This window comes from Ictidomys tridecemlineatus, chromosome 8 (assembly GCF_052094955.1).
Source record: "Ictidomys tridecemlineatus isolate mIctTri1 chromosome 8, mIctTri1.hap1, whole genome shotgun sequence".
Classification (NCBI taxonomy): domain Eukaryota; kingdom Metazoa; phylum Chordata; class Mammalia; order Rodentia; family Sciuridae; genus Ictidomys; species Ictidomys tridecemlineatus.
The window spans coordinates 145,616,410-145,644,199 of NC_135484.1; the positions used below are offsets into that span (position 1 = coordinate 145,616,410).

Sequence of the window (27,790 nt, forward strand, 5' to 3'; positions counted from 1 at the left end):
ATCTCCACATATTTAACTGGTAAACCTGGTTATGTCCTGAAAACTACTAAGGGCCAGTTAGAGAACGGGGGGGAGGGGGGGGGGGCCGCACTGGAATACGGAAAAGCAGGGATAGGGGACAGATTGCTAAGAATAAATTTTCATCTTACTTTAATTCAGTTATTCAGATTAATGTAATGAAAATGGAATCTTTTAGAATGGATTTCTTGAGAGTTCATGGTATCAATTTCCTGAATATAATAATAATTTGGAGAAGGGCAACTGACTTAAGGCACATAATGTTAAAGGATTAAGGCACATAATGTCTCCTCTACTACTATCCTACATGATACTCAGTGGCAACCACTTTTAGAGGAATAATGTTGCAATCCATCCTGGCTCCAGATCATGGTGACTATGGGATTCTGCCTCAGGGCTGGCTGTCCTTTCAACTGTGCTGGACAAAGACACTAGTGTTCAGGTTCCATAACACACATGATAATAGCTCTAGGACAGAAGCTTGCTTTCAGATTCATCATCATGTGTCCCAATCACTGCCTCCCGCCCCCCCAAAAAAAAACCCAAAGAATTTTATTAGAGTTTTAAATTTAAGAATGCTAAAAGCAACCCAAAAGGACACAATTAGAATGAATTTTGTCAGACTGATGGTATTTGAAGGTTTGCTATTTTCTTGGCCTAGATTATTTGATGAAGATGGCTTTTAAATTTAATGGTTATGCCAGGTGTGGTAGTGCACGCCTCTAACTCCAGCAGGCTGGGAGGCCGAGGCAGGAGATTCACAAGTTCAAAGCCAGCCTCAGCAACTTATCGAGGCCCCAAGCAACTTAGTGAGACCCTGTCTCTAAATACAATATTCAAAAGGTCTGAGGATGTGGCTCAGTGGTTAAGTACCCTTGGTTTCAATCCTCTGCATGCATAAATGAATCAATGAATGAATGAATAAATAAATAAGTAATAAATAAACAGGTTACGTAACTTTTCATTTTATACTATTTCAATCTAATGTCATTTAAAACTAATGACACTCAGCTGGGCATGGGGCACACACCAGCTACTTGGGAAAATGAGGCAGGAGAATCCCACACTCAAGACCAGCCTCAGCAACTTAGCAAGAGCCTGTCTCAAAAAATCAAAGGGCTGGGGGATATAGCTCAGTGGTAAAGCGCCTCTGGATTAAATTCCCAGTACAAAAACAAACAGCCGGGCACAGTGTCACACACCTGTAATCACAGTGTCTGGGGAGGCTGAGACAAGAGGATCATGAGTTCAAAGCCAGCCTCAGCAAAAGCAGGGCGCTAAGCAACTCAGTGAGACCCTGTCTCTAAATAAAATATAAAACAACTGGATCAATTTAATCTATCAGTTAAATTCAACAACTATGAATTTAGCACTTCGTACATGTAAATCCCTATGCTGGGTGCTTGCTCCTAAAAGCTGTTTTAGGAGCTTTTAATAACTTATTTTGGTGGTTTGAAGCATTACTTATTCAACCAGTGTCATACATTAGAGTGTTGATTTCTTTCTATTTTCCAGAATAACAAAAATGTGTAGCCAAGTTTTAAAAAAATTATATATATATAGGGCTGGGGCTATGGCTCAGTGGTCAAGTGCACCTGCGTCATCTCTAGTTCTTTGGCAAAGGTAAAGTCTAAAAGTTAACTGTTGTAGGAATTTTATTTTCATGCTAACTTCTATATTAAATAAGCTAGGAATCTGTGGCAAATATTTGTATAATTCCATTTCTACATAGTTGTAATTTGACAATTATTTGTGCTCTGCTGTTGGTTATCCTCCACCATTATTACTAATGAGTTCTGATTATATATTCACTTTTTGAGAATCCTAACTCCATAGTCACTACTCCTTGGCCTTCATTCACTATACCTATATTTAATAATAGTTTATACAAGTAAGCTTTAAAATTCCATTAGATAGAGGCTTTTGGTTAGATTTTTCTATTTGGTATAGAAACAATTACAATTTCCATGAATCTAAATGCTAAATAAAAATATTTAGCAAAAGAGATTCTAGTAACCAAAAATAGTGGGTATTACTTTTACAGAGTACACCAAACACTGGAAAACTTAAGTCAAATTCTGAAACAAAATGTACATATCATATATGTATTCCAATACAGTGAGTGAATGAGTGATTGTGTGTATGAGCACTTTAATGGGGATTGAACCAGTGGTATTCTACCACTGAGCTACATCCGTAGCCCTCTTTTACTTTTATTTTGTGACAGGGTCCTGCCAAGTTGCTGAGGCTGGCCTTAACCTTACGATGCTCCTGCCTGAGCCTCCAGCCACACCTGCTTTCCAATACATTTTGATGGTTAGAAAAAGCAAAGAATTCTTTTCTCCATGTGTAAATGTGAACAAACAGAAGTCATGTCTAAAAACCAAAGATGCTGAATTATGAAATCTTAATTATTCCTCTGAATTTAGCTTTTACATCAACATTATTCAAAGTTGAATTATATAGCCCATAGAAGTCGCTAAGGATTTGTTATTATGGTTAACAAATAAATTAACCTAGCCTGTGGGACCTACTGTCACTTTACTTCCTCCATCAAATTAACCCAAAGTGAAACATCATTCTGATTATGTAGTTAAATCAACATTATTTTTAACTTTGTTAAAATAGGTGAAACAAAAATCACTTTTCGAGCCATCAAAATGTAATCAATAATATATTAGTACAATCAGAGTTTAAATTAATAGATTTAAAAGCTTTCATGAATACCTAAAGAACAAATATCTTATGAATCATAATTCCCAGCTCTTCCCTCTTACTTCTGTATCATGGTCTGCCATTCTCCTTCTCGATCTCCAATAGGGAACCGGTCTATCTGTGCCTGTATTTTGGTTCTCCATTCTCGCATGTAATCTTCTATATCAAACACAAAAGGATGTTGCCCAAAATTGGCATCAACCACTTCTCCTGGTGTCTGAAGTCCCACAGTAGGATACAAATTTGGCTGTAAAACAATATATTTTATTAAAATTCTATCCAGTTTATATTAAAAACATTCTTTTAATTCTTTCAAAGAACAGAACCACAAATTTACTTCATGAATATTTAAAAGTTCCAATCAAAATATTGGCAGAGAAAAACAAAACAAATGTAAAATACATTATGTATTAGATGAGAATATATCACTTCCTGCAATCTAATCATCAAGGAAAATGCAACAAAAAATAAATCTTTATTTATTGAGGAACCATACTATATTATACCATGTGACAATGTGTCTGTATGAAGATGCCATTCTTGTTCTTTAGACTATGTTATGTAATTACAGAGATTAAAATACACATTACTTAGAGGTTTATCTCAGCTTTTATATAAGAAACATTCCAATGAACTGCATATTAAAACTAGTTCCCTTAAAAGTCCTACCACAGCTAGTCATATACGACTTTAAATTTACCTCTTTCATTAGCCTCCTCATTTGGGAGGTCTGCCTTCACAAAGGGAAGGTGATAAGAACTTAACTATAAGCAAAAAAGTGGGGAATTTTTTATAGGAAAATTCAAATGTACACTTTTCAAGGGAGGAAAGAATATATCTGAATATTCAAACTCAAAAACAAATCAGATATGTGCCAAGATTCCAAGGCTAAACAACCAAGTGTAAAGGAGGTAGCTTCAACTATGCACAAATTACACGAATCTTTTTTGGCTTTAACATCAAATAGCTGCTACATCTGAAAGGAGAATGTATGACTGCAGTGTTTATGAAATCACAGAGTCTAACCACTGTAATAATCCACTACTAAGAAAGGAAAGTTGAGACTTGGAGTTAAATAATGGTTATTCTGCTAACAAGTGGCAGAGATGGAATTACAACACAGCTTTATCTGATACCAAATGCAAGCTCAATTTATATTCTAGTAACTTCAAACCCTACATCATCTCTATTCTCTGTATTTTATTTCTTTGCTTTACTTTTTCAATATAAAATGAGATAATCGGAGTGTGAATAAAACATTTTAAAAAATTTCAAAGCAGAGAACCAAGAGGGTGTGTTTAAAAACAACTGCTCAACAACCAGTCACAGACAAAACAAATATTGTGTCAAAAAACATAAAGTCCCACTGTTTTATGAAAAAGAATGGTACAGGAAAACATGCGAATGCATTTATTCTTCAAAATCATTAGAAATACATTCAGATTTCTGAGCCAAAAGTAGGTGAGATACTTAGTACTATCTTCTTATTTCAGCAATGAGAAAACTAAGACCTAGAAAGCTTACAGGTACAATTCAAAAGCAAAGAGTTTATTAATTTTACTACATAAAGGGAAAAAAATCATGTCTCCATACTTTTAACACAGTATACTTTCCATTAACCCCATTACAGAATTATAAGATACTTTTAAAGCAAAAATATAGAAAGCCAAAGACAATGAAGACATCAGTAAAGTGAAAGGCAATTCTAGTCAATAGTGAAGACAAAGATGACTAGTTGGAGCTCTGAAGAATCACAACAAAAACTGTACACAACTTGCAGGAGAAAGACAAAGTGACAATAAACATACAAAGAGACACAACCTCAGCTTTTCACAATGCAAATTTAAATATGCAGATTGTTTTTGTATATCAGGTTCAAAAGACTGAGAATATCCAATAAAGTTGATGTGTGCTGAGAAAATGAGCCCCCCTCCACCATACACAGAAATGTTAATGCACACTCCACTGCACTGCCTCCTGGAGCTGTGGGTGGCCACTTGGTGGAGCAGCCTGGGCCCAGCGCCCGCCCTGCCTCTCCCCTCCTGGCCCCAGCACTCTCCTCCAGCCTCCTGTGAGGCACCATGGAAGCAGTGCCCACCCCTGGGTGCCTAGAGGCCTGTGCACCCTGCAGCTCTGTCTGAATACGGCGACAGGGCCGCCCACCGCCCACCCAGCATGGAGGTGCTGGCCCCCAGTGGCCAGCAAGCCAGGGGAGAGCACGGTCAAGTGGGAGGCAGTTCTGCTACAACATGACGGCCAGATGTGGTGGATGGCGAGTGGGGCGCGGGCAGGACTGCGGCTCAAACCTGGCCTGAGTCTTCCTCTGGGTGCCCGGGGGCTCTGCCAGGAGAGCTGGGGTGAGAGCAGAGAGGTCAGGAGTGGGGGACAGCAGGCAGAGAGAGGCGGTTTCAGCACCTCACACTTAGAAGGATGTCCGCTGATGCTCTGGCACGACGGGTGCCCCGGCAGCCTCCTGGACAGACCTGGCCCACTTGTGTGAACTTGGCTGAGACTCCAGCTGCCCTGGGGCCTAAGCCAGGAAGTTCTGTGGCAGCAAGGTCACAGGCTGAGAAGCAGGAGGCTCATGCTGGGGTACTGTGTGACCCTAGCCAAGCTGCTTCCCATCTCCGTGTCCTGTGACTCCACAGAGCGGGTGGTCGCCTCTCACTCCAGCCTAGTTGGTGGGCAAGGACCAGGGGAAGGTGGCATGGGGCTGGCGCCTGGGTCAGCTCAGGGAAGGGTGAAGCATTGCCCCCACAGTCGGCACCCTTCTGGAATATCAGCCATAGAAAAACAATGCCTTATGACTTTAGCCAGTGAATGGACGGATCAGAAGACTATCATGCTAAACAGGCCAATCCCAAAATGCCAAAGGCTTGACTATTCTCTGATATGTGGATGCTAACACAATGAGAGGGAGACAGAGGTTCAGTGGAATAGACAAAGGGAGAATGAAGGGAAGGGAGAAGGAATGGGAATAGGAAAACCAGTAGAATGAATTCGATACAACTTTCCTATGTTCATATATGAATACATGACCAGGGTAACTCCACATAATGTTCAACCACAAGAATGGGATCCTAATTAGAATAAGTTATAATGCATGTATGTATAATGTGTCAAATACACTACTGTTGTGTATATCTACAAAGAAAAAAACTAAAGAAAATAATAATAATTGTTTCAAACAAAAAAGTACACTGACAAAAATTCAAAAAAGGGCTGGGGATGTGGCTCAAGGGGTAGCGCGCTTGCCTGGTGTGCGTGCGGCCCGGGTTTCATCCTCAGCACCACATACAAAGATGTTGTGTCTGCCAAAAACTGAGAAATAAATATTGAAATTCTCTCTCTCCCTTTAAAAAAAAAAAATTCAAAAAAGATGCATAGATATATAGATGATACTCATATATACCACATTCATCCAATCTCAGATTCCAATAAGATATACTATTATTGTATGTCTAGAAAATAACACTACAAATTAAACTGACGGGATATAGGTTCTGAAATGCATTCCCATTTTAGAAATGTTAAAACCTGAAAAAAAAAATCCAAATTGCAGAATTGATGAACTGTGGTAGTATATCCAAAACAGAAAATACAGTGAAACAGACAAAAAGACCAGAATAAAAAAATGCGCAATACATATTACTAAAGGAAGCAAGCAAGCTATATAATGGTGTGTGTACTGTGACCCCATCTTTCTTGTAAACATGTAAGTAATAGGCATATAGTCTTATATTTATTTAAAAAGATCTAGAAGGATATATACTCAAGTTAAAACATCGGCCACAGATAAAGAGGCTGGGACTATGGAGGACCTTCCTTGCCAACAGGGAATCCTAGGCTCAAGTGATTCTCTTGCTTCATTCAGCATCCCAAGTAGCTGGGATAGAAAGTATGCATCATAGGCCTAAGCCAGTAAGGATAATTTTTAGGCCACTTACTAAGCCTTAAAAATGAAGAATTTAGGTAAAAGGATCAAGGCCATAGAACTTGTCATACAAGTCAGTGGTTTTTAGTAAATTCACAGAATTGTGCAATCATCACTATCTGGTTTTATATTTCTCTCAGTTCAAAAAGAAAAAGCTGTGCCCATTAGCAACCGGCCCCCATCACCCCACCTCCTAACCCCCTGGTAGCCGCCAATCTAACTTTATGCATTTGCTTATTCTGAACTTTCTGTATGAACAGAGTTACACAGTATGTGGTCTTTTGTTCTGATGTCTTTTCAGTAGCATGTTTTCCAGGTTCATCTATGTGGTAGTAAGAATCTAGATTATAATGCACATAAAACAATGGGCCTTTTTCCTAATATAAAAAAATTATAGACAGAATAATAGTTTAACTCTTTATGAAAACAGATTTTTAAAATATAACTTTTAAGTTATATTTAGTAAAATATTTGCTGATAAATAATGCTCTAGTAAGCAGAAGTGTTATTGTATATAGAAAGGAAACGTACTATTACATACATATTCTTGAGGAGACAAGTGTGTATGTGGAGGGGATTGGTTTTTGAGTAGAAAATTTACAGTTGATAGGCAGGTGGTGGAGTGTGCAGTTGCAGATTCTAGTAGTGGCTTGATGGGGTCCTTAACTTTTTGTTTCAGAGATTTTAGTAATAAGACACAAAGATTCACTTGGTTGAAAAGTTATTTCATGTGGAATACAGACAGTAGCAATATTTTCAAATTTAGAAATTATTTGAAAAATAAGTATACATTAATAAAATTCCTATTTAACAGGAGTTTTATTCTATTACATTTAAAATATTTCTTAATGAAAATAGTAGATTTCAAGCCAGCCTCCAGAACTAGAAAGCAGCACCATTTTAAATGAGAATAGCTACCATAATAAAAGGAATATACAATTAATCTCAAATTGAACTTATCAATTTGTAGTCAAAAAAATTTCTCAAGCTGGAGAGGTAGCTAAGGAAGAAAAGCTATTTTCAAAAAGATCTAAGGTTTTCAGAGCTGTATAAACACACTATGATCCACAATCAGTGCAACGTAGCCTAGGTAAATTCGTTTTTCTGCAAATATAATCTTACACAATTCAGTGCTGCAACTACTTAGCGAGAAACCACAGGTAGAGAGTATGCCAACACTTCCTTGGTGATTGTTTTTAGGGGAAGACTAACTTTTCCTTTTTTCTTCAAGTAGAAAGGTGAAATGCAGCATGCAGAAGTCCCAGATTTCACAGTCCTAAAAATGAAAAAATTCTAGAAACAGAAGAAATCTACAACAACCACAATAACCACGCTACCCACTTTTACAAAAACAAAGCTGCATATCACCAATGGTTCTCCCTAGACAAGACTAAACATAACTAGTGCTTCAAAAGCAGGCCACAAAATAATTAGAAGCCTGCACAAAAAGTCAAGATATTTACAACCAACTAAGCCTTTTCCAAATGATCACTACTCTATCCACCAACAAAGAACAAGATAACCACAACACAATCTATCTATCAAGTTAGTTTTACATACTTAGTGCCACAAAGGATAGAAAAAAAAAGCATCTAAGCCCTTCCACCAACTTCGACCAAGTGAATCTTAGTGTCTTCTTACTAAGGTCTCTGCAACAAACAGGTAAGGACCCCATCAACCCACTACTAGAATCTGCAACTGCACACTCCACCACCTGCCTATCAACTGTAAATTCTCTACTCAAAAGCCAATCCCCTCCATATATCCACTTGCCTCCTCAAGAATATGATCATAATAGTACTTTTCCTTTTTATATACAACAACACTTTTGCTTGCTAGAGGATTATTTAAAAGAAAATATCCCACAAAATATAACAGTTTGTTTCTACTGACCCCCTTTCCATCACCCTATTTTCTTTACTTCCTAGCACAGCCAACATCCTCCAAAGGGATCCAGTCTAACTTCTCTCTTCCTATTTTAAATCCCTTCCAATCATGATTTCTCCACCCTCTGCTAAACACAAACGTGAATCCTCAGTCCTTATAATGATGTATCGCTCACACTTGTGCCACTGATCACTCCTTTTCACTTATATTTCTTCACTTGGCTTTCAGCATCAATTCTTGTTTTCTTGCTTGCCTCACAGATTGCTTCTTCTCAATTTCTCTTGCTGGTCTCCTCCATTGACCCCAAAGGGAGCATACCCCAGAATTTAGCCATCTGTCCCCTTCTCTTCTGTGCCTACACACACTCACTTGTTGATCTCAACCAGATGTATGACTTTAAATAACATTTAAATGCCAATGACTATCACATTTTCATCGTCAGCACAGATAAGCAGAATTCCTGTTCATTCCCCTCAAAATCTGCTCCACCTTAGCCAGGCACACTTGTATATACAACTGTAGTCCCGATGACTTGGGAGTCTAAGGCAAGATGATCTCTTAAGCCTAGGAGTTTGGGGGGCAGCCTGGCAACATGGGGAGACCCTGTTTCTTAAACAAAAACAGGAACTGGGGTGTAGCTCAGTGGTGGAGACCTCATCTAGCATGCACAAGCCCTTAGGTTGGATCCTCAGCACTCTACCACAAAGCCACATCCCTAACACTCAGTGATAAGAAAGCGTGTGCCATAGTTTATTGTTTTTCCCCTAACATCTACTTGTATATTACAACTGACATGTCCAATATATGGCAAATAAGACAGAATGACAGACACCATCATCCCTCACTGAATATCTCTCACGGGCTCATCAAGGTTCTGCCATTACCATCTCCTGTAGTTAATTTTTCAACCCCCTCATCAGAATGATCCTTTACCACATGAAGTCACATCATCACAACTAAAATTCTGCAGTGCTTCTGCATCTCACTCAGAAAAAATACCTCAGTCTTTCAGGGCCACAAGGTCAGATGCCCTGTCTCATTTTCTCTTACTCATGCCTGTGCCTTCCCCACTCCTCTCCGCCACACTTCCTGCCCCTCTGCAAGCACTCCAGGCATGTTCCTGGCCTGGGCACCTTCTCCTCACTTTCCTCTCTGCAGATGCATATGGCCCCCTCCCTCCTTCCCTCAACCCCTGCTCACACTGCTCCAAGCATGTGTAAGTCTGGGTGCCAACCCCAGCACTGAGGCCACTTTGAGCAAAGGTGAGCAGCTTGGACAATTCCGTGTCCTGCCTTTGGCACTCCGTGTTCCATTTTTTTCCTTTCACATACTTAAGAAATCTTTAAAAATGTGTCATCATTCACTTTTTCATGTACTATTTATTCTCTAACTTCCCCCAGCTCGAATACTATAAACTCCAAAGAAAATTTGCTACCGATTTTTCCAAATGATGGTATTCTAAGCACAGGATGTGACATGTGGCAGGCTTCCATAAACCATGGACAAATAAATAACTGCAAGTGTTGTCCAGCTTCCTTTACTGAAGAGTCCAAAGAAACACAATGACAATAAAAAGCATATTTTAGGGCTGGAGCGTAGCTTGGTATGCTTACCAATTATGAGATCCTGGGTTCCATCCCTGAGACCAAATATGAAAAGTATATTCATTTTTTTAATTTATGATTTATTTTCCTTTGTGCAACAAAATCCATTGCAATTTGGGGTTTAATGTCTGAAGGTCCACACCCAGAGTGACTACAGAAAGGCTCTCTATTCCACATAAACTGAATAGCATAAGTCTGTGTTTTAAACACACATCATTCTAGTTTCCTTATAGTTTCTTTAACTGAAAACACAAAACTGTTTTTAAAAAATCACAACTTACCGGCAGATCAGTGAAAGCAATACCTAAAAAAAAAAAAAAAGAAAGAAAGAAAAGGTAGCATTAGAAGTTGTTTTTTACAGACAAATTATACTGATAAGCTAAATTTCTAAATAAAAAGAAGGAAGAAAATGGCCAAGGGAGAAAGGTAAAAGTTTTAAAGCCTAAATATAAAACAGCAGTACTACTTTTTCTCAGTTTCACTGATGTGAGGACAGGTATAGGCTGTACCACTTAAGACCACTGGCCTTGCGGGATGCATACAAATTTTAATCTGGGATGTTGCCATTACCTTCAGATTTTTCTTTTCTTTTTTTTTTTTTAAACTCAGGGACACTCGACCACTGAGCCACATCCCCACCCCCTTTTTAAAATTTATTTAGAGACAGGGTTTCACTGAGTTGCTTAGTGCCTCACTTTTGCTGAGGCTGGCTTTGAACTCAACGATCCTCGCTGGGGTTACAGGCATGTGCCACCATGCTTGCCTATATTCAACTGTTTTTTAATGGTCTTGGATAGATCTTCCAAATTACATTAGGAATAATATATGAAAAGTGGTGGCAAAGTGGTCACACTTGATTTTTTTTTTTTATCCCCATGCTGTGTTATCTAGTCCTATCACTGAATCTCCTTCTAGATTTATCTTTAAATAACTGTAGGTGGAAAGAGAAAGAGAGATTTTCTGTTAGAAAAGGCAAACAAGGGGAAAGTATGATGCTTGTGTCTTTTAAAAAATGTTATGGCCAGGAACACACCTGTTATCCCAGTGATGTGGGAGGCTGAGGCAGAAGGATCACAAGTTCAAGGCTGGCCTGAGCAACTTAAAGAAGCCTGGTCTCAATAAAGGACTATGTGTGTAACTCAGTAGTAAAGCACCCCTAAGTTCTATCCCCAGTACCCAAAAAACCAAACAAATGAACAACCAACCACCACAAAAGTAAAAAGGACTTATATAAAAGCATATTCTTGAATACTTTTTTAAAAAATAAATACTTCCACATGGTTTACAAGGTTTAAGAGTTGCTCTTGAATGCATCCCTGACAGTCATTTCAACACAAGCAGGTTCCAAACACAACTTGAACAATGGCAGTGGCACCCAAAGAGACAATAATCTATTTTCAAGTGTTCAAATATATTAGCTGAAAAAGGTAATAAACCAAGTACCTCTGTAATACCTCACTGATGTATTTAAAAGATTTAAATTCTAGACTAACAAGAGTGGGAGGTGTCTCTCAGTTCAAGTCTTTCAGTCTAAATATACATTAAAACAAACAAAACTGCACGAGCACACCTATAGTCTTGCTTGATTACCATCTAAAAGATGGTATTTGTGTTAAATTACTGAGATTCAATGATGTGGTGTGGTTCTACCAGAAAATACAAATGATCTGTTTGTACTTAAGTTAAAAGACACGCTGAATATAAATATTACAAGTTGAGCATTCCTAATTTGAATATTCAAAATGCCCCAAATCCAAAACATTTTGAGTATCAGCACAATGCTACAAGGGTAAAATTCCACACCTGAAATAATGTCATGGGTTATAGTCCACATATGTGGGCTGAAAATATTATATTAACTCCCTTCAGGCTATGTGTATAAAGCTATATACAAAACAGATAAATTTCATATTTGGACTTGGATCCCATCCCCAGAATATCTCATTATATATAGGTAAATACTCTAAAATAAAAAGAAAAAAATCTGAAATCTAAATATTTTTGTTCCCAAGAATTGGAGATAAAGGATATTCAACCTGCACATATCATAAAAAAATAATTCCAGTGGCTTGGGAGGCAGAGGTGCTAAGCAACTCAGTGAGACCCTGTCTCTAAATAAAATACAAAATAGGGCTGGGGATGTGGCTCAGTGGTACCCCCCACCCACCCACCCTGCAAAAAAAAATGTTTATAAAAATGTTTTGTAGTTAGTGAAGTCCTCCTATTTTTATTACTTTTAAAAACTAGTAAATTCATGTTGGTTTGTCAGGAAGCAAAGCTGGAGTTTTGTTTGTTTTTAATCCCATGCAAAACATTTTGATTACATTTAGTTCCATTTAAAGTGTGAACCAATTGTAAAAATTTATTCTAAAAATTTCAGAAGACTTTTTAAAAATACAAAATAAACAAAATATTTCACAAAATATAGCTATACACTAATTTTACTTTTTATAGTGTAGACGAATTATTTTCCTCAGGTATCTATTTATTAGAATAAACAGGGGCTACAGGTGCAGCTCAGTGGTAGAGCACAAGCCTCGAATGAGAACGCGAGCTCCATCGCAACACTGTGAAACACTGTCCAGTTTATACTCTTTTTAGCAAGAAGCCGTTTTGCCAGTAATTACTGATATTTTTACTTTTTGCCAAGAACTCCAGTAGAAAATCTGAAATTCATTCCAGATTAACATTTTTGGACATTGCCAAACATTACCATAACCTACATGGTTCAGACCACAAAAACAGGTACTTTAGCAAGTTGTTAACATTTAAATTTTAAACAATCTTCTATTATTATAATTTCCTGATTTGTCAAGCTTTCTGAAATGTGATCGACTAATGATACTTAAGTTAAGGGGGGATGCTTTTAAATTAACATATATACAAATATATACAAATAAAAACTTTATTCTGGGGGGACTGGGGTTGTGGCTCAGTGGTAGAGCACTCGCCTAGCACACTCAAGGTCCTGAGTTCGATCCTCAGTACCACATAAAAATGAACAAATGAAACAAAGATATTGTGTCCAACTACAACTAAAAATATTTTTTAAAAAACTTTATTCTGAAAACCTTGCAAGAGACAGAAACTAAAGATGTACCAGCTTTTGGGGAGAAATTATCCCCCTTGGGAAGTACGAGGGAATAGGAACGAAATAGCATTTTATCTTCTAAATGCCGAGATCTAGACCAGAAGTAGGCAAAACTTTCCTGTAAAGGGCCAGTCAGTATTTTCCGCTTTCCAAGCCACTGGTCCCTATCACCACTACTCAACTCTGCCTCTGTACCAGGAAAGCAGGCCTAAACAACATGGAAACCAATGGGCGTGGCCACGTTCCAATGCATCTTCATTTTTAAAGCACGCCGAGGGTACTCTAGCCATAGCTTGTAGAGAATCCATGTTCTAGAGGGATGATTTCTGCTCACCAATATCATCACTGCATCCCTGGCACCTAGCCCAGAGCCTGGCAAACAAAGATAGTAACAGTAGTGAGTACCTTACCATGTCCCATGCAAGGGAAAGGATCTAAGAACTTTTCATGTGTCATTTCAGTTTATCTATCCTTAATGTAGTAGATATTACAGACACCCAATTTTACAAACTTAGATATCTGAGGCACAGAAATGTTAAGTAACTTGCAAAAGGTACACAGCATTAGCCAGGAGTCAAACTCAGTCAAATGTGATTAAAGAACCCTTATTATCATTGATATACTGATGATGCACTTAATAAATAAGTTTATGAATGAATAACACCAAACATTTCAAATTTACTTACAACTAGAATATAATTCCAGCATTAGGTGCCCCTTTTCTTAAGAAGCATCTTAAGTTTTAAAAATGGTTTTCTTATTCAATGGAAAGAGTCAATTTAAATGTCTGTGAAAATCTAATAGGAAAAGAAATAAAATCACATCACCTGTGATCTTCCCATCTCCCAAAATAAAATTTCTTCTCTGGAAAGTTTAGAAAGTTAGTGTTAAAAAGATTAACTGTGGTTTTCTAAAAAGTCTTGTTTTCCATTTTTGAGGCATATGTCACACCCAAAAGCAGGCTTCTCTCAGTTTAGTTTAAGATCTTAAATATCTTATGCAGCCAAAACCACCAATACTTATCAATTAAAAATTCTGACATATAATCTGCATGGGGTCCTTAACATTACTGTAATGATGAAAACATAAGCATTTTTTGTGGACCTTAAATAATCTAAGTTAGAAAACACAAGAACCTCAAAATTAAAATAATCAAAAGTAAAAACGTTAAACTGAATGTAAATATGAAAGACCTAACTTATTTTAAGAATTTAGGTGACACTGTTATCTATACAGCCAGATATTTAGATTGTTCTACCATGAATGACACAAACAGCTTTTGCATTATTAAAGAACATTTATTATAAGGTAATCAGACTAGTTGAAGTCTAACTTTTAAAATACTATTCATATGCACAAGTAGTTCCTGTCTCAGAGGTTAGTTTTTGCTTCCGTTAACTTTACTCCATTAGAACCATTAGAAGTAATTTGCTATTAGTCAATGACTTTCCCAACAGTAAAAGTAATGTGAAGTCCCTTGTTTTAAAGGGGGCAAGGGATCAGTCTTGTTTTCTTTTATATTTTCTATAACCAGAAAGGGGTGGTAGGAACTTCTAAGAAAAGGGAATGCAATAACCACAGTTTTAAACGTGAAGTGCAAGTAAGCCTATGCATATTCAGCGGAAACCTTATTTTTCATCAATGTATAGATTTCTTCAAGTTTCCCTCAGCCTACTACCTACTTTTATTTCTTACTACCTACCTTTTATTCTTAGAAGTTTACTATTTACTTCTTTCCCTCCCTCAGAAACATTTTGTGGGCTCCATGATTTAGCAAGTCTCACTAGGTCTGACCTCTGAGTATGTCAATGTCCTTCACTTACTAGAAGCACTGGGCTTTCCGTTCCTTTCATAACTGTTTTCCATACTAACCTAAGAACTGGCAACCCTTTCTGCATAGTGGCACCTATTACCTAGAGAACTGGATAATACTATAAAGAGTCAAGAAAAATTTTATTAAAGCAAAATTCCTGGGCAAGTGCATTACTAGAATTTCTAAAAAATAAACATCGTAGTCTAGTGACTCTTTCTATGGTTACTCCTATGATATAAAATAACCTTCAAAGAACACAAATCTTCACTACTTCCTCACCTTCCACTTGGAAAAACAAAGAAACCATTTCCAGAAGCATCTATTTATAAAGGAGAATTACACAACATGACTACCATGCTGAAAGTAGAATAATCACAATAACTGGTTATTTTCCATGCAACACATTATTATCTCAGTACCTAAACTATGTCCATTCTTGGTGTAAAAGCAGGTATTGTTGATAAGGTTAACACAACAGCCAATGACATCGCCAGTTGTAAAAGTTGGTCCATAAGGTTGTCCGGTTCCAGAAGAACAAAATGAATGTCCATCATCCCCATGGTAACCATATGAATGTTTATCCCAACCTAAAGAGAAAAAGGTTCAGTATATTTATAATGAAAAGAAAGGCTCCCAGTACTGGATTTATTCACTAAGATTATAAGTACATTTGTGAATGTACATTAAAATTCTCAATAATTATTTCTGTATTAAAATACTGTTTATACTATTAAGGAAAATAAATTTCACGACATGGAATACTAAAGCAAGTATTAAACAGAAAGGACTCCTACCAGAAAAAAAATAAATATAAATGCAACATCCACAGAAGGACATGATTTTTAATGAATATTTCTTTTGCTAATATACCAGAGGAACTTTGCTTTGAAGAAATAACATACATAAGCATAGATGCCAATAGTATAATGTAAACAGAAGGTTATATCTTATTCAAAGACTGCAAGCTTTATAAGGCTGTGGTCCAAATGCAAAAAACTGGTGGTCTTTCCATAATATTGAACTACAGACAGATCTATGTAATTATTAAGAAACTTATTATCAGAACATGTACTTGATCAATTACTTTGGTGGGGATGGGGAGGGGAGGAAACAGGGATTAAACTCAGGAACACTCAACCTCTAAGCCATTATTGCCAGCCCTGTATTGTATTTTATTTAGAGACAGGGTCTCACTGAGTTGCTTAGTACCTCAACTTTGCTGAGGCTGGCTTTGAACTCAAGATCCTCCTGCCTCAGTCTCCCGAGCCACTGGGATCACAGGCGTGCGCCACCGCGCCCGGCTACTTTATCAATTACTTCTAAGGGAATTTTAAAAAATTCTTTCAAGTATAATTGTAAGCAAAAAAGGTACAATGAAAGTTAACATATCTGATTACAATTAGAGGGCAATTGCACTGGCTTGTTTCTCCAGTGTAGTTTTATATTGGCCATTGAGCTTTCTAGTCCCCCCACCTAAAAAAAAAAAAATACCTAAAATTATTTTTTAACAGAATAGCAGACAAAATAATCCCAGAATCACTTTCTTCATTTTCTTCTGCTAAGAGGTGTCAATAAACAGTTCTGCCATTTCAACTCCTACATTCCTTAGCTCACTTTTTGAAATTTTAAATTGTTTATTATGTTTTTAAATTTAAAAAATTGTATGTTTATGGTACATAACATGATGTTTTTAAAATTACTTTTAATATTAGCCTATATTCCTACAATACTGAACAACTGAAGATGGGTTTGTGATAAGTAAGTAGCATACAGAACAATTACACTAAAATATTTTAAGTAGTTAAGAGATTAAAATACCAAAATACAAAAAACAAATAAGGGGGAAAACAATATGGTTTTCTAAATAACATGAATAACAAAAATAATAAGTTTTGCTAAATAACATGAACTTTAAAATTTACTAAAAACTGCTCAGATTCCAATTAGAATGCATAAGAGATGATTTTGAAATACAGGGAAAAAAAATCAATTAATTGTTTTGATTACTTAAAATTTTTAACCAAAAAGAATTTGCCACAAGACTATTAAAACTACAATTCAATCACAAGTGTACCTGGTAGTCTATTCATGTTCACACCTTGAGCAGAAAGACCAATTCCCATGTAACTGTCAAGGGGAGGAAAGAAATGCAGATTATTACAGTCGTATTTGCATAAATTACCCCAACACTCTCAAGCATTATCAGAACCGAGCCCAAGTTGAAATTCCTAGAGTAGTTACAAAAAGGTTATTAGAATTTATTAATTCCAATAAAGGGCAATAAAAACCAGATTCACAGTGAATCTCCTCAAGTAACCAGTCATAAATATGCCTGAAATACTGTACCTATAGGAGTTTTACCATTAAAAAAAATCCTTTGACTTTTTTTTTTAACCTATGAAAATCTTTCCATTTTCTTTACAAGTAATTATTTGGGATTACAACTTCTCAAAGGAAAAAAAAAAGTAGATAGAAAGAAGAAAAAAAAAAAAACACTAAATGAAACACAAATATACTTCCTAAAGGATACAGTGAAAATCCAGGCTACCAGAAGAGAGAAGAGACAAAGATTCACATTTGGAAAATGTCAGAAACATCCCAAAGTTAATAAAGCACACTAAAAAAATGTGGCCTTAGGGTATCTGTGTATAATTATTTTTTAAAACTGAGCAAATTGTGACAAAACCTACCAAAATAAGAAACTCTTAATTACAAATTTATAATCTTAAAACAAAATAATCTCCACAAATATAAAGATGGAAAGATAATTATTAAGGCATACAGTTAATCTTCAAAAGTAAATAAAATGCAAAAAAACCAAAAATTTATGAAGTTTAAAACAACTATACATAGAAGTATGAAGGCAGAAAACTCAATAACATAAACTGAATCTAGAGTTGGGGTTGTGGCTAAGTGGTACAGCACTTGCCTCGAAAATCTGAGGCACTGGATTCGATCCTCAGCACCACATGAAAATAAAATAAAGGTATCATGTCCATCTACAACTAAAAAAAAATTTTTTTTAAGTAAAAAAAGAAGTCAAACTCAATCTAGTTTGTTAAAAGTCTAAGTGATCCTGATTGTATCAAGATTAAAAATGGCAGTTAATAAAATTTAGCCATCATTCCTCATAATAAACTAAAAATAAAGGGAAATTATTTAGTTGACAATTTCTAAAATTAATACTACAAGATAATCAACAATGAAACACTGAGCCTTCCATTAAAATCAGGAACAAAGAGATGACTCTGTTAAAATTGTTTTAGATAATTTAATAAAAAACCAATATAAACATTAGATGAAAATTAATTTTACATGTAGCTGGTATGATGATACACACAGAGAACCACAGAATCTATCAAAAACGTTTTTTTTAGAATTATTTTAGCAAAATAAGTGGATATAAGAAAACAGTTTTATTTCTATTAACAGCTAGCTAGAAAAAGATGATGTGTGAGAATATACCAGTCACAGTAATAGAAACAATACAACAAGAATAAAGTTCTCAAGCAAAGTTCAAAAACAAAAATTTATAAACAAACAATATGCATTCGGATAATCTGACACCATAAAAGGTGTCACTCTTTCTAAAAGTAACATGTACATGTAATGAATTTTAAGACATATTCCTATTGAAATTTTTAAACCAGATAAAATAATTTTAAAGTTCATATGTAAAAATACAGAATACTTACCTGGAAAAGTCAAAAAATTTTAGAAGAAAAATAACTTAGGGTTTTCCCTACTACATAGTGAGTCATAATAAGTCAAATTCACAAGAGCAGTACTAACAATAAAAGCACATAGGCTAGGCACAGTGGCACACACTATAATCCCAGTGACTCAAGAGGCTGAGGCAGAAGGATTGCCAAGTTGGAGGCCAGGCTCGAGAACTTGGCAAGGTCCAAGCTGGTGCAGTGGCACACACATATAATCTCAGCAGCTGGGGAGGCTAAAGCAGGAGGATTGCAAGTTCAAAGCCAGCCTCATCAACCTAGCTACCCCCTAAACAATTCAGTGAGATCTATCTCAAGATAGAGGCTGAGGATGTGACTCAGTGATTAAGTGCCCTTGGGTTCAATCCCCTGTGACAAAAAATAAAAAGGGATGAGGTAGTAGCTCAGTGGTAGAGCACCTCTGGGTTCACTTCCCAGTACCACAAAAAAAAATAGCATATAGACAGTCAAGAGTGGCAAAGTACTAAGAAACAACACCTATATATCTAGTCTAGAAGGCTCACCAAGTTTGTATTTTGCTACAAATAACATAAAATGTAAGAATTACCAAAAAACAACAACAATAATAATAATACAAAAAAATCATCATCCATGAAGACAATCAATACAAAGCTGTGAGTGGGGATACAGTGGCGGGTCCGCAAAGCTCCCGGACTGTGAGCTCTCATTAGTGGCTACAAGTTCTCCCTTCTTTAAGGACACAAAGACTAAAAATGCTGTTCAAGAGAAGTGTTAGCCATACTTACGGAATAGGCTTCTCCTGAAAGGAGGCTACGAAAATAATGATACCACCTGTTTCGTGGGCTTATTTGACACTGAGGCCTAGTTAAAGGTAGGGAGAGGGAGGAAAGTTCTTGACTAGGATCTAAACCAGGTACTGAATGGATCAGGGACTCAGTCTATCCTGAAGCATGGAGCTAGAAACTCTCATACAAAACTAGTTCTGAACTGATGGACAAGGAGTTAGAAAGCAGGTACAAAGTATAAGAAAGAGAAAACTGGCATAGAAGAGACCAATTAACAAGTGTTTTTTAAATGTTAAAAAACTTCCCAATAAAAATGATTCTGCAAACACAAAAGCCTAAAGTATAAAGCCAACAAAATTAACAACTGAAACATCACCCAGGATGACACCACTCAATGAACATTATGGGTTTTCTTTTTTAACCCATGAAAATAAGCATATTTAGGATACATAAAATTTAAAAGAAGGGATCCAATCACCAAAAACCTAAGGACAATGGAGAATTGAAATTTTCTAATTTAGGTAATACTCTTTCAGAACTGAAAAATATGTTGTTGAATTAAAAACATATACCACATACTGAGAAATATGAAGATTAATGAGAATATCAATGATAGACATAATCTTAAAAGCTTCCAGCTAGAAAAGGTACAATACTTTCCAAGAAATGACAATTAGGCTGACTGCCAACTCTGCAGCAACAACTGATGACTGCCCCCCAAAAAAGGAGTACACTATATTCTAAGTGTAGAGGATGAAGAAACGGCCTAGAACTTAATCCTCAGGTGATGCTGCAAGAACGAGGAAATTAAGATGTGTTTCATAAAACCTAAGTGTTCAATCTGAGGATGTACATTACCAGAGTCTCATGTGAAAGGAGAACAGAAGAAACACATGAGACAGAGAAGGAACAATCAATCAGTACAGAAAACAAGTGTCACTAAATTAATTACTGATTAAAAATGCTGTGCTGAATTCTAAAATCTATTATTCATTCATAATGTACTAGGATACATTAACAATCACTTGACATATGAAGAAATTGGAGAACATGAGCCATGTTCTAGAGAAACAGAGAACAGCCCTGATCTGATCCAGATGTTGGAATTACCATTCAGAAATTAAAGCTAGCTATTGTTACCTGTTCAGAATATAAGCTTGTTTTAGACGAAAAGAAAATCTCAGCGAAGAAAAAAATAATAAAAAAGAGCCGCTGGGGTCTAAACGTTTTGTCCCCCAACATTCAAGTGTTAAACCCTAATTCCCAAAGTGGTGGCATTATGAGGGGGGCCTTCTGGGAAGTGATTAGAGCATAAGGGCTCCCCCTCAGAAATGGGATTAACACTCTTAGGAAAGAGGCCTGAGGTAGTGTGTTGACCCTCCACCCACGTGAGGACACACAGAATGTGCCACCTATGTATAAGCAGACAGCTTTCGCCAGCAACTGCATCTGCTGGTGACTTGATCTTGAACTTCCAAAACTCTAGAATTGTGAGTAATAAATTTAAGCTGTTACAACAGCCGGAACAGACTACAACAAGAACCAAGTGGAAATTCTGGAGCTGAAGAATATCTGAAATAAATATTTACTGATATACTTAACAGCAGACGGGAGATGGCAAAATGAGTAAGTAAACATGACAACAGATCTGAAGAACAGAGAAAAAGTTGGGAGAGGGGTCTCCTGAAACGATATCAGAAGGTCTAAAACACATGTCAACAGAGCACTAAGGTGAAAAAGATTGGGGGAGAAGAATTAATTGACAATAATCTCACAAAACTGGTAAAAGAAAAATTTAAACATACATAAGAAGGTGACAAACCTTAAGGAAGTGAGCTTCCCTCAGCTGCCACCAAGGTGCTTGTCCTTGTAGGGAAGCTAAGGCTCCACTGCAGTGAGGCCCTCACTTAGCCCCACTTTAGTCAGCAGTCCGCCTGCGTCTGCTCTGCCCTCATCCTGCAGAGATCAATGCCCCCACCCAAGCAGCTGCTATAAATGTTGACCCTTTTTGGCCTGCCTTGTCTGCAAAGGCCCTGGCCAATGTCAACTCTGGTAGCCTTGTCTGCAAAGCAGGGGCTGAAGACCATGCTGCAGCACCAACAGGAGACCTTCCCACTCAGCCACCCCCATCCCCGCCCCCAACACTGCCACCTCTAGGAGCAGAGAAGGAAGACCCTGAGGAGCCTGATGAGGGCACGGGACTTGGTCTTTTGGACAAAACCTCTTTTGTAACATGTTCAATAAAAAGTTGTATTAAAAAAAAACCCACAGGTAGACCCAAATCACAGCTAAAGTTCTGAAAACTAAGAATAAAGCATTGAAAGTAATCAGAGAAAAATGATACATTACATTCACAGAATACAGAGCTGCATTACTGCTGACATACCAGAAAATGTGAAAGGCAGCAGGCGGCGGGATGAAGTGTTTAAAAGTCCTGAAAGGGGGAAAAAATCAAGAGCCTTCCACCAAAAAATCAGGGAAAATATCCTTTAAGAATGAAATAAAAACATTTTCAGATAAAAGGAAATAGAATATGGTGTCAAGCAGACCTGCACTAAGAAAACAGCTCTTAATTTTCTTACAATACATGTTTTATTAAAGCAAAATCTTACATACACTGCAGAGTTTTTAACATATGTAGATGTAATACAAACAACTGGGAAAAAGGATGGGGTGGGGGACGAGTGTGGAAACACAAGTCCCCACATTGTACATGAAACCATACAATATTCACGGGGGACTTCGAAAGTGGGGATTCTATTAAAATCTCTATAGATTGATCACTAAAAAAATACAAAGACATAGTTTCCAAATGAATAAATTAAAAAGGAATGTGTCAAAATACATTCTGTCATATATAACTAAAAGAATTTTTTTAATTAAACAGAATTCTAGTAATATACCAAAATGATAATTGAAGAATGCAAGGTTTAACCCAAGAATGCAAGGTTGATTTAAACCAGTCAAAACTAAGGCACTTCACCATATCAAGAAAAAAACCCAGATGATTATTTAAATGGTAGCAGAAAAAAAGGTTACAAAATTCAACACCCATTCACAATAATACTCCCAGCAAACTAGGGATAAAAGGGAACTTCTTCAACCTTCAAAACCCTACAGATAGCCTCAGTGAAATAATGAACATTAGTCTCAAACACCAAGAGCAAGGGCAAGAAAGTGAGTGTTCTCCACTTCACTCCACGCAGCACTGCAATCCTAAGCATTCCAAACACAACAATAAAAAGAAATAAAAAGTATAAAAATTTATAAAAAAGAAAATTGGCTCTATTTGCAGGTGGCATGATCATTTAAAAAAAAAACTAAGAAATCTACAAAATAATCAGAGTTAAATTTTGCAAATTTAACAAGGCTGTAGGATACAAGGTTAGTATATAAAAATCTAATTTATTCGTACATATTGGCACAAACACTTAGAAAATAAAAATTTTTAAATTCCACTTACAAAAGCACCAGAAAACATAAAACACTTAAGAACTGAACAAAACACATGTAGACTTCTCTACTAAAAATTACCTAACATTGCTGACGGAAGTTAAAGAAGACATAAATATATGGAAAGAAACATCAAGTAAATGTATTGGAAAACTCATTAAAACCACAATTCTCTTCAAATTAAAATTAAAACCACAATTCTCTTCAAATTAATCTTAAAGTCGTTACAAATGAAATCATAAATCACATAAGACTTTTTTTTTTAAATCTGAGGTGAGTCTAAACTTTATGTGGACATTTTAAAAAAGATCAAAATGCCCCAAGAACCCAAGTGTGCTAGCACATGCTTGTAATGCCAGCAACTCCAGAGGCTCAGGCAGGAGGATCCCAAATTTGAGAGCCTGTCTCAAAATTAAGAAAACAAAAGGGCTAGGGATATAGTTCCATGGTCAAGTGGCCCTGGGTTCTATCCACAGTACTGGAGAAAATAAGATTAAATGCCCAGGGAAAGCTGAAATATAAAAGAACAAAACTGAAATTGTAGGATTTATGCAATCTGCCTTCAAGACTTAGCATAAACCTAAGCAACCAAAACAGTATAGTACTGCCATAGGATCCATAAATATACAAATTAACAAATTAGGGAGGCCAGAAAGAGAGCCACATTTATATAGTCATGTAATATTTTACAAAGATGTGGAAACAATACAGAAGGGAGAAGAAAAGGGCATTTAGCAAATACTAATAAACATCTGGAAAACAATGAACTTTAACCACTACCTCACAAAATATATGAAAGTCAAATGAAGATGGATTACAGTCCTAAATATAGACGTTGAAACTATACAGCTTCTAAAATAACATATGTAAAAATATCCTAATGATTTGAGAATAAAGCCAAGATTTATTAGGACACAAAAAGCAGGAGTCATAATAAAGTCATAAATTAGACCTCATCAAAATTAAAAACTTCTAGTGGTGCTGACAGCATCACAATACCTGTTCTCAAATTATCCTACAGAGATATAGTAACAAAACCAAAATGGTATTAGCATCAAAATGGGAAGACCAAGGGAACAGAAGACACAGAGACAGACCCACACAGTTAGTCATTTAATACTTAACAAAGGTGCCAAAAATAAACACTGGAGAAAAGATAGCCTTTTGAACAAAAGGTGCTAGGAAATCTGGATATCCACTAGTAGAAAAATGAAATTAGATTCCTCTCTCACACTCTGAACAAAAATCAAATCAAAGCAGATCAAAGGCTTTAGACTACAAGCTTTGCAACTGCTAGAAAGAAAACATAAGGTTAACACTCCAGCATATTATTGGAGGCTCTGACTTCCTTAACAAGACCCTAAACATTCAAGAAATAAAATCAAGAATCAGTAAGTGGGACAATATTGAATTTAAAAGGATCTTCACAGCAAAGGAAATGATAAAGAGCACGAAGAGAAAGCACACAAAATGGCATAAAATCTTTGCCAGCAAACTCCTCTGACAGGTGATTTATATCCAGAATACATAAAGAACTCAAAAAGCTTAACACCAAAGAAACAAAACAAGCAATGGGCAAGAGAAGTAAACAGGCACTCTCAAAAGAAACACAAATGGCCGACAAACATGAAAAACTGTTCAACATCCCTAGCAATCAGGGAAATGCAAATAAAAACAACACTTGAGATTTCAACTCACACCAGGCTGAATGGCAATCATGAATACAAATAATAGGTTGTGGCTGAGGGGTAGAGTGCTCATCCAGCACAGGTGAGGCTCGGGGTTCCATCCTCAGCACCACTCCTCAACACCACATAAAAATAAATAAATAAAAATAAAGGCATTGTGTCCACCTACAACTAAAAAAAAAAAAAAATGCTTGGAAAAAAAAAAAAAGAGGGGCTGGGGTTGTGGCTGAGAGGTAGAGCACTTGCCTAGCATGCATGGGGCACTGGATTTGACTCTCAGCACCACAAAAAATAAAAGTATCCGTGTACACCTATAAGTAAAAAGGTGTAAAATATTTTTTAAAAAAGAAGAATACAGATAGTAACAAATAACGGAGAGACCTTGGAGGAAAAGGCACACTCATACATTACTGGTGAGACTTCAAATTAGTACAACCACTCTGGAAAGCAGTATGGAGATTCCTCAAAAAAATAGGAACAGAACTACCATATGACCCAGCTGTTCCACGCTTCAGAATTTACCCAAAAGAACTAAAATTAGCATATCATAGTGACACAGCAATGTTTATAGCACTACAACACACAAATGGCAAGATATGGAACCAGTCCAGGTGCCTGTCAATAGAAGAATGGATTAAAGAGAATGTTTTACACAGACATCATGAAGAATGAAATAATGGCATTTGGTGGTAAATGAACGAAACTAGAGAATATCATGTTAAGTACAATAAGTAAGATTCACACAATGAAGGGTCAAATGTTCTCATATGTGGAAGCTAGAGCAAAGTAGGAGGGGATACGGAGGAGTTGGATATCAAAGACAGAGAAGAGCACCATGGGAATGGGAAGAAAGTATAGGATGAATCTTTACAGTTGTCTATGCCATGTGCATGTCTGAATATACCAACATGAACTCCACCTCTGTGTATATCTACAAAGTACCAATTAAATATAAAGAAGTGGAAGGTAGAATAGTAGAGTAGAAGGGGAGGACAGAAACAGTACCCGCCACACACACACACACACACACACACGGCACTAAAAATGGAATAAATTAAATTGTATATATATGTGATTACGTCCAAATGAATTCAAATATTATACAACTAAAATGCATTAACAAATGCCAAAACAAAAAGCCAAAAAGAATTATCCTTGGCTACCACAAACTTAAGAATAAAGAGAAATATAAATAAATAAAGGTCCATTGACAAAAACTATTTAAAAAAAAAAAAAGAATACAGAGAAATACATCTTTTAAAAAATTTAGACCTTGGGTTGTGATTGTGGTTCAGCAGTAGAGCATTCGCCTCACACATGTGAGACCTTGGGTTCCATCCTCAGCATTGCATAAAAATATATGAATAAAGGAATTGTGTCCAACTATAACTAAAAAAATAAATATTTTTTAAAAATTTAGACCTTCTGCTCAAAAGACATGAGAAGACTCAGTTTTAAAGAATGAACAAAAGATCTGAATAGACCACAAAATAAGATATTACAAATAATCAAGAAGCACATGAAAAGTGTTCCACACATCAGGAAAATGCAAATTAAATCACACTGAGATACCACCATACACCCACAGAGTTGGTACTGTTTAGAAGACCAACAAAACCAGTATCACCAAGACATATGGCCCAATAGGAACATTCATACTGTGTTAGGGAAGGTAAAATGGTAGCAGTTCTCGTACGACTACCTTATGAGCCAGCAACTCAGAAATGAAGACAATGTCCACCAAAAGACTTGTACAAATATGTTCATATAGCAGCTTTTCTAACAATCACAAAAAACCTTCAAATATCCTGGGTTATCCATCAACAAGTGAATAGATAAATAAATTGTGTGTTCCACCTGGCAACAAAAGGGGAAGTGGAATTACTGCTATACCATACACAGTTGAGATGAATCCAAAATGTTACGCTGACTCAAGGAAGCCTTACAGGAGTGTAAGCCATACAATTGCTTTTATTTGAAGTTCTAGATCAGGCAAACTACCAAAAGGGTCAAATAGTGATTACTTCTTAGAAGACAGGAGCAGGTCCTGAGTAGTTAAGATCATGAGGGGATGTTTCTAAGGATGGTAGTATTATTCTATATTTTGGGTAGGGTTTGCATTACACAGAGGTATGCATCTGAAAATTCATCAAGCAATCCATTTAAGAGGTGATATATAATTTCATGTACATAAACTGTACCATAATAAAAAGAACAATGAACAGACATCAAACTCTAAAGATATTCATGGTATACTGATTAGGGGTAACCAGTACTTTCCTTGAAATGTATCAGAAAGTAAAATGGATCAATGGCTGGACAAAAAAAATGGAGACACATAAAATAGAACAATTATAGTCACTTTATATTGTTACACATGAGTTCCTTAAAAACATATTACACAGCCAGGTGTGGTGGCACACGCCTATAATCCCAGTAGCTCAGGATGCTGAGGCAGGAGGATCACCAGTTCAAAGCCAGCCTCAGCAAAAGCCAAGGCACTAAACAACTCCGTGAGACCCTGTCTCTAAAATACAAACTAGGGCTGGATATGTGGCTCAGTGACTGAGTACACGAGTTCAATACCTAGGACCCCCCCCAGCCCAACCTTGCCCCCCCCAAAAAAAAGGACACATTAAAAAGGCCAGAAACACAAAACAGTAATGCAGTTTTACTTGCTAAATTATTATATGATATAAAAATAATACATTTGGCACTTCACCTTGAAAAAGTTTATTTGGGAAAGTGGATATCATAAGGGTTGCAGCTTATGATTTATTAATGTAATAGAAGGAGGGTCATCTAGCAGAAGAAACTCCCAACAACAGGTCTGGATGAGTATGTCTCATAATACACAGTTAACTGAATAGCTGGTCTCTGGTGCATTACATAAAATGCTCAAACTCAGCAAAAAGGAAGGTAAAATCTGCTTATTTATTTGCTTACATATTTAGACATGAAGACTTTTCAGATCAATGTTAATATACATAATCCCAAATTATAAACTCACTGTCCCTGTTAATATCTGTGCTAACATAATAGGCCACATTAGCAGGCCTGTGGGTTAAAGACTGCCACCTTGCTGTCCATACTCTCTGTGTTTA

The 27,790-nt window shown here is 36.5% G+C and overlaps 1 protein-coding gene across 2 annotated transcripts in view; it reads right to left on the minus strand.

Moving 5' to 3' along the window:
- Ranbp9 (RAN binding protein 9) overlaps positions 1-27,790 on the minus strand; it is an 85,335-nt gene that overhangs the window by 18,482 nt on the left and 39,063 nt on the right. For both annotated transcript variants that reach the window (XM_078020549.1, XM_005329128.4), the window contains exons 3-6: positions 17,137-17,189; positions 15,482-15,649; positions 10,440-10,462; positions 2,796-2,980 (exon numbers count right to left, since the gene is read on the minus strand). In XM_078020549.1, the coding sequence (XP_077876675.1) occupies positions 2,796-2,980; positions 10,440-10,462; positions 15,482-15,649; positions 17,137-17,189 (429 nt within the window). The remainder of the gene's footprint in view (positions 1-2,795; positions 2,981-10,439; positions 10,463-15,481; positions 15,650-17,136; positions 17,190-27,790) is intronic.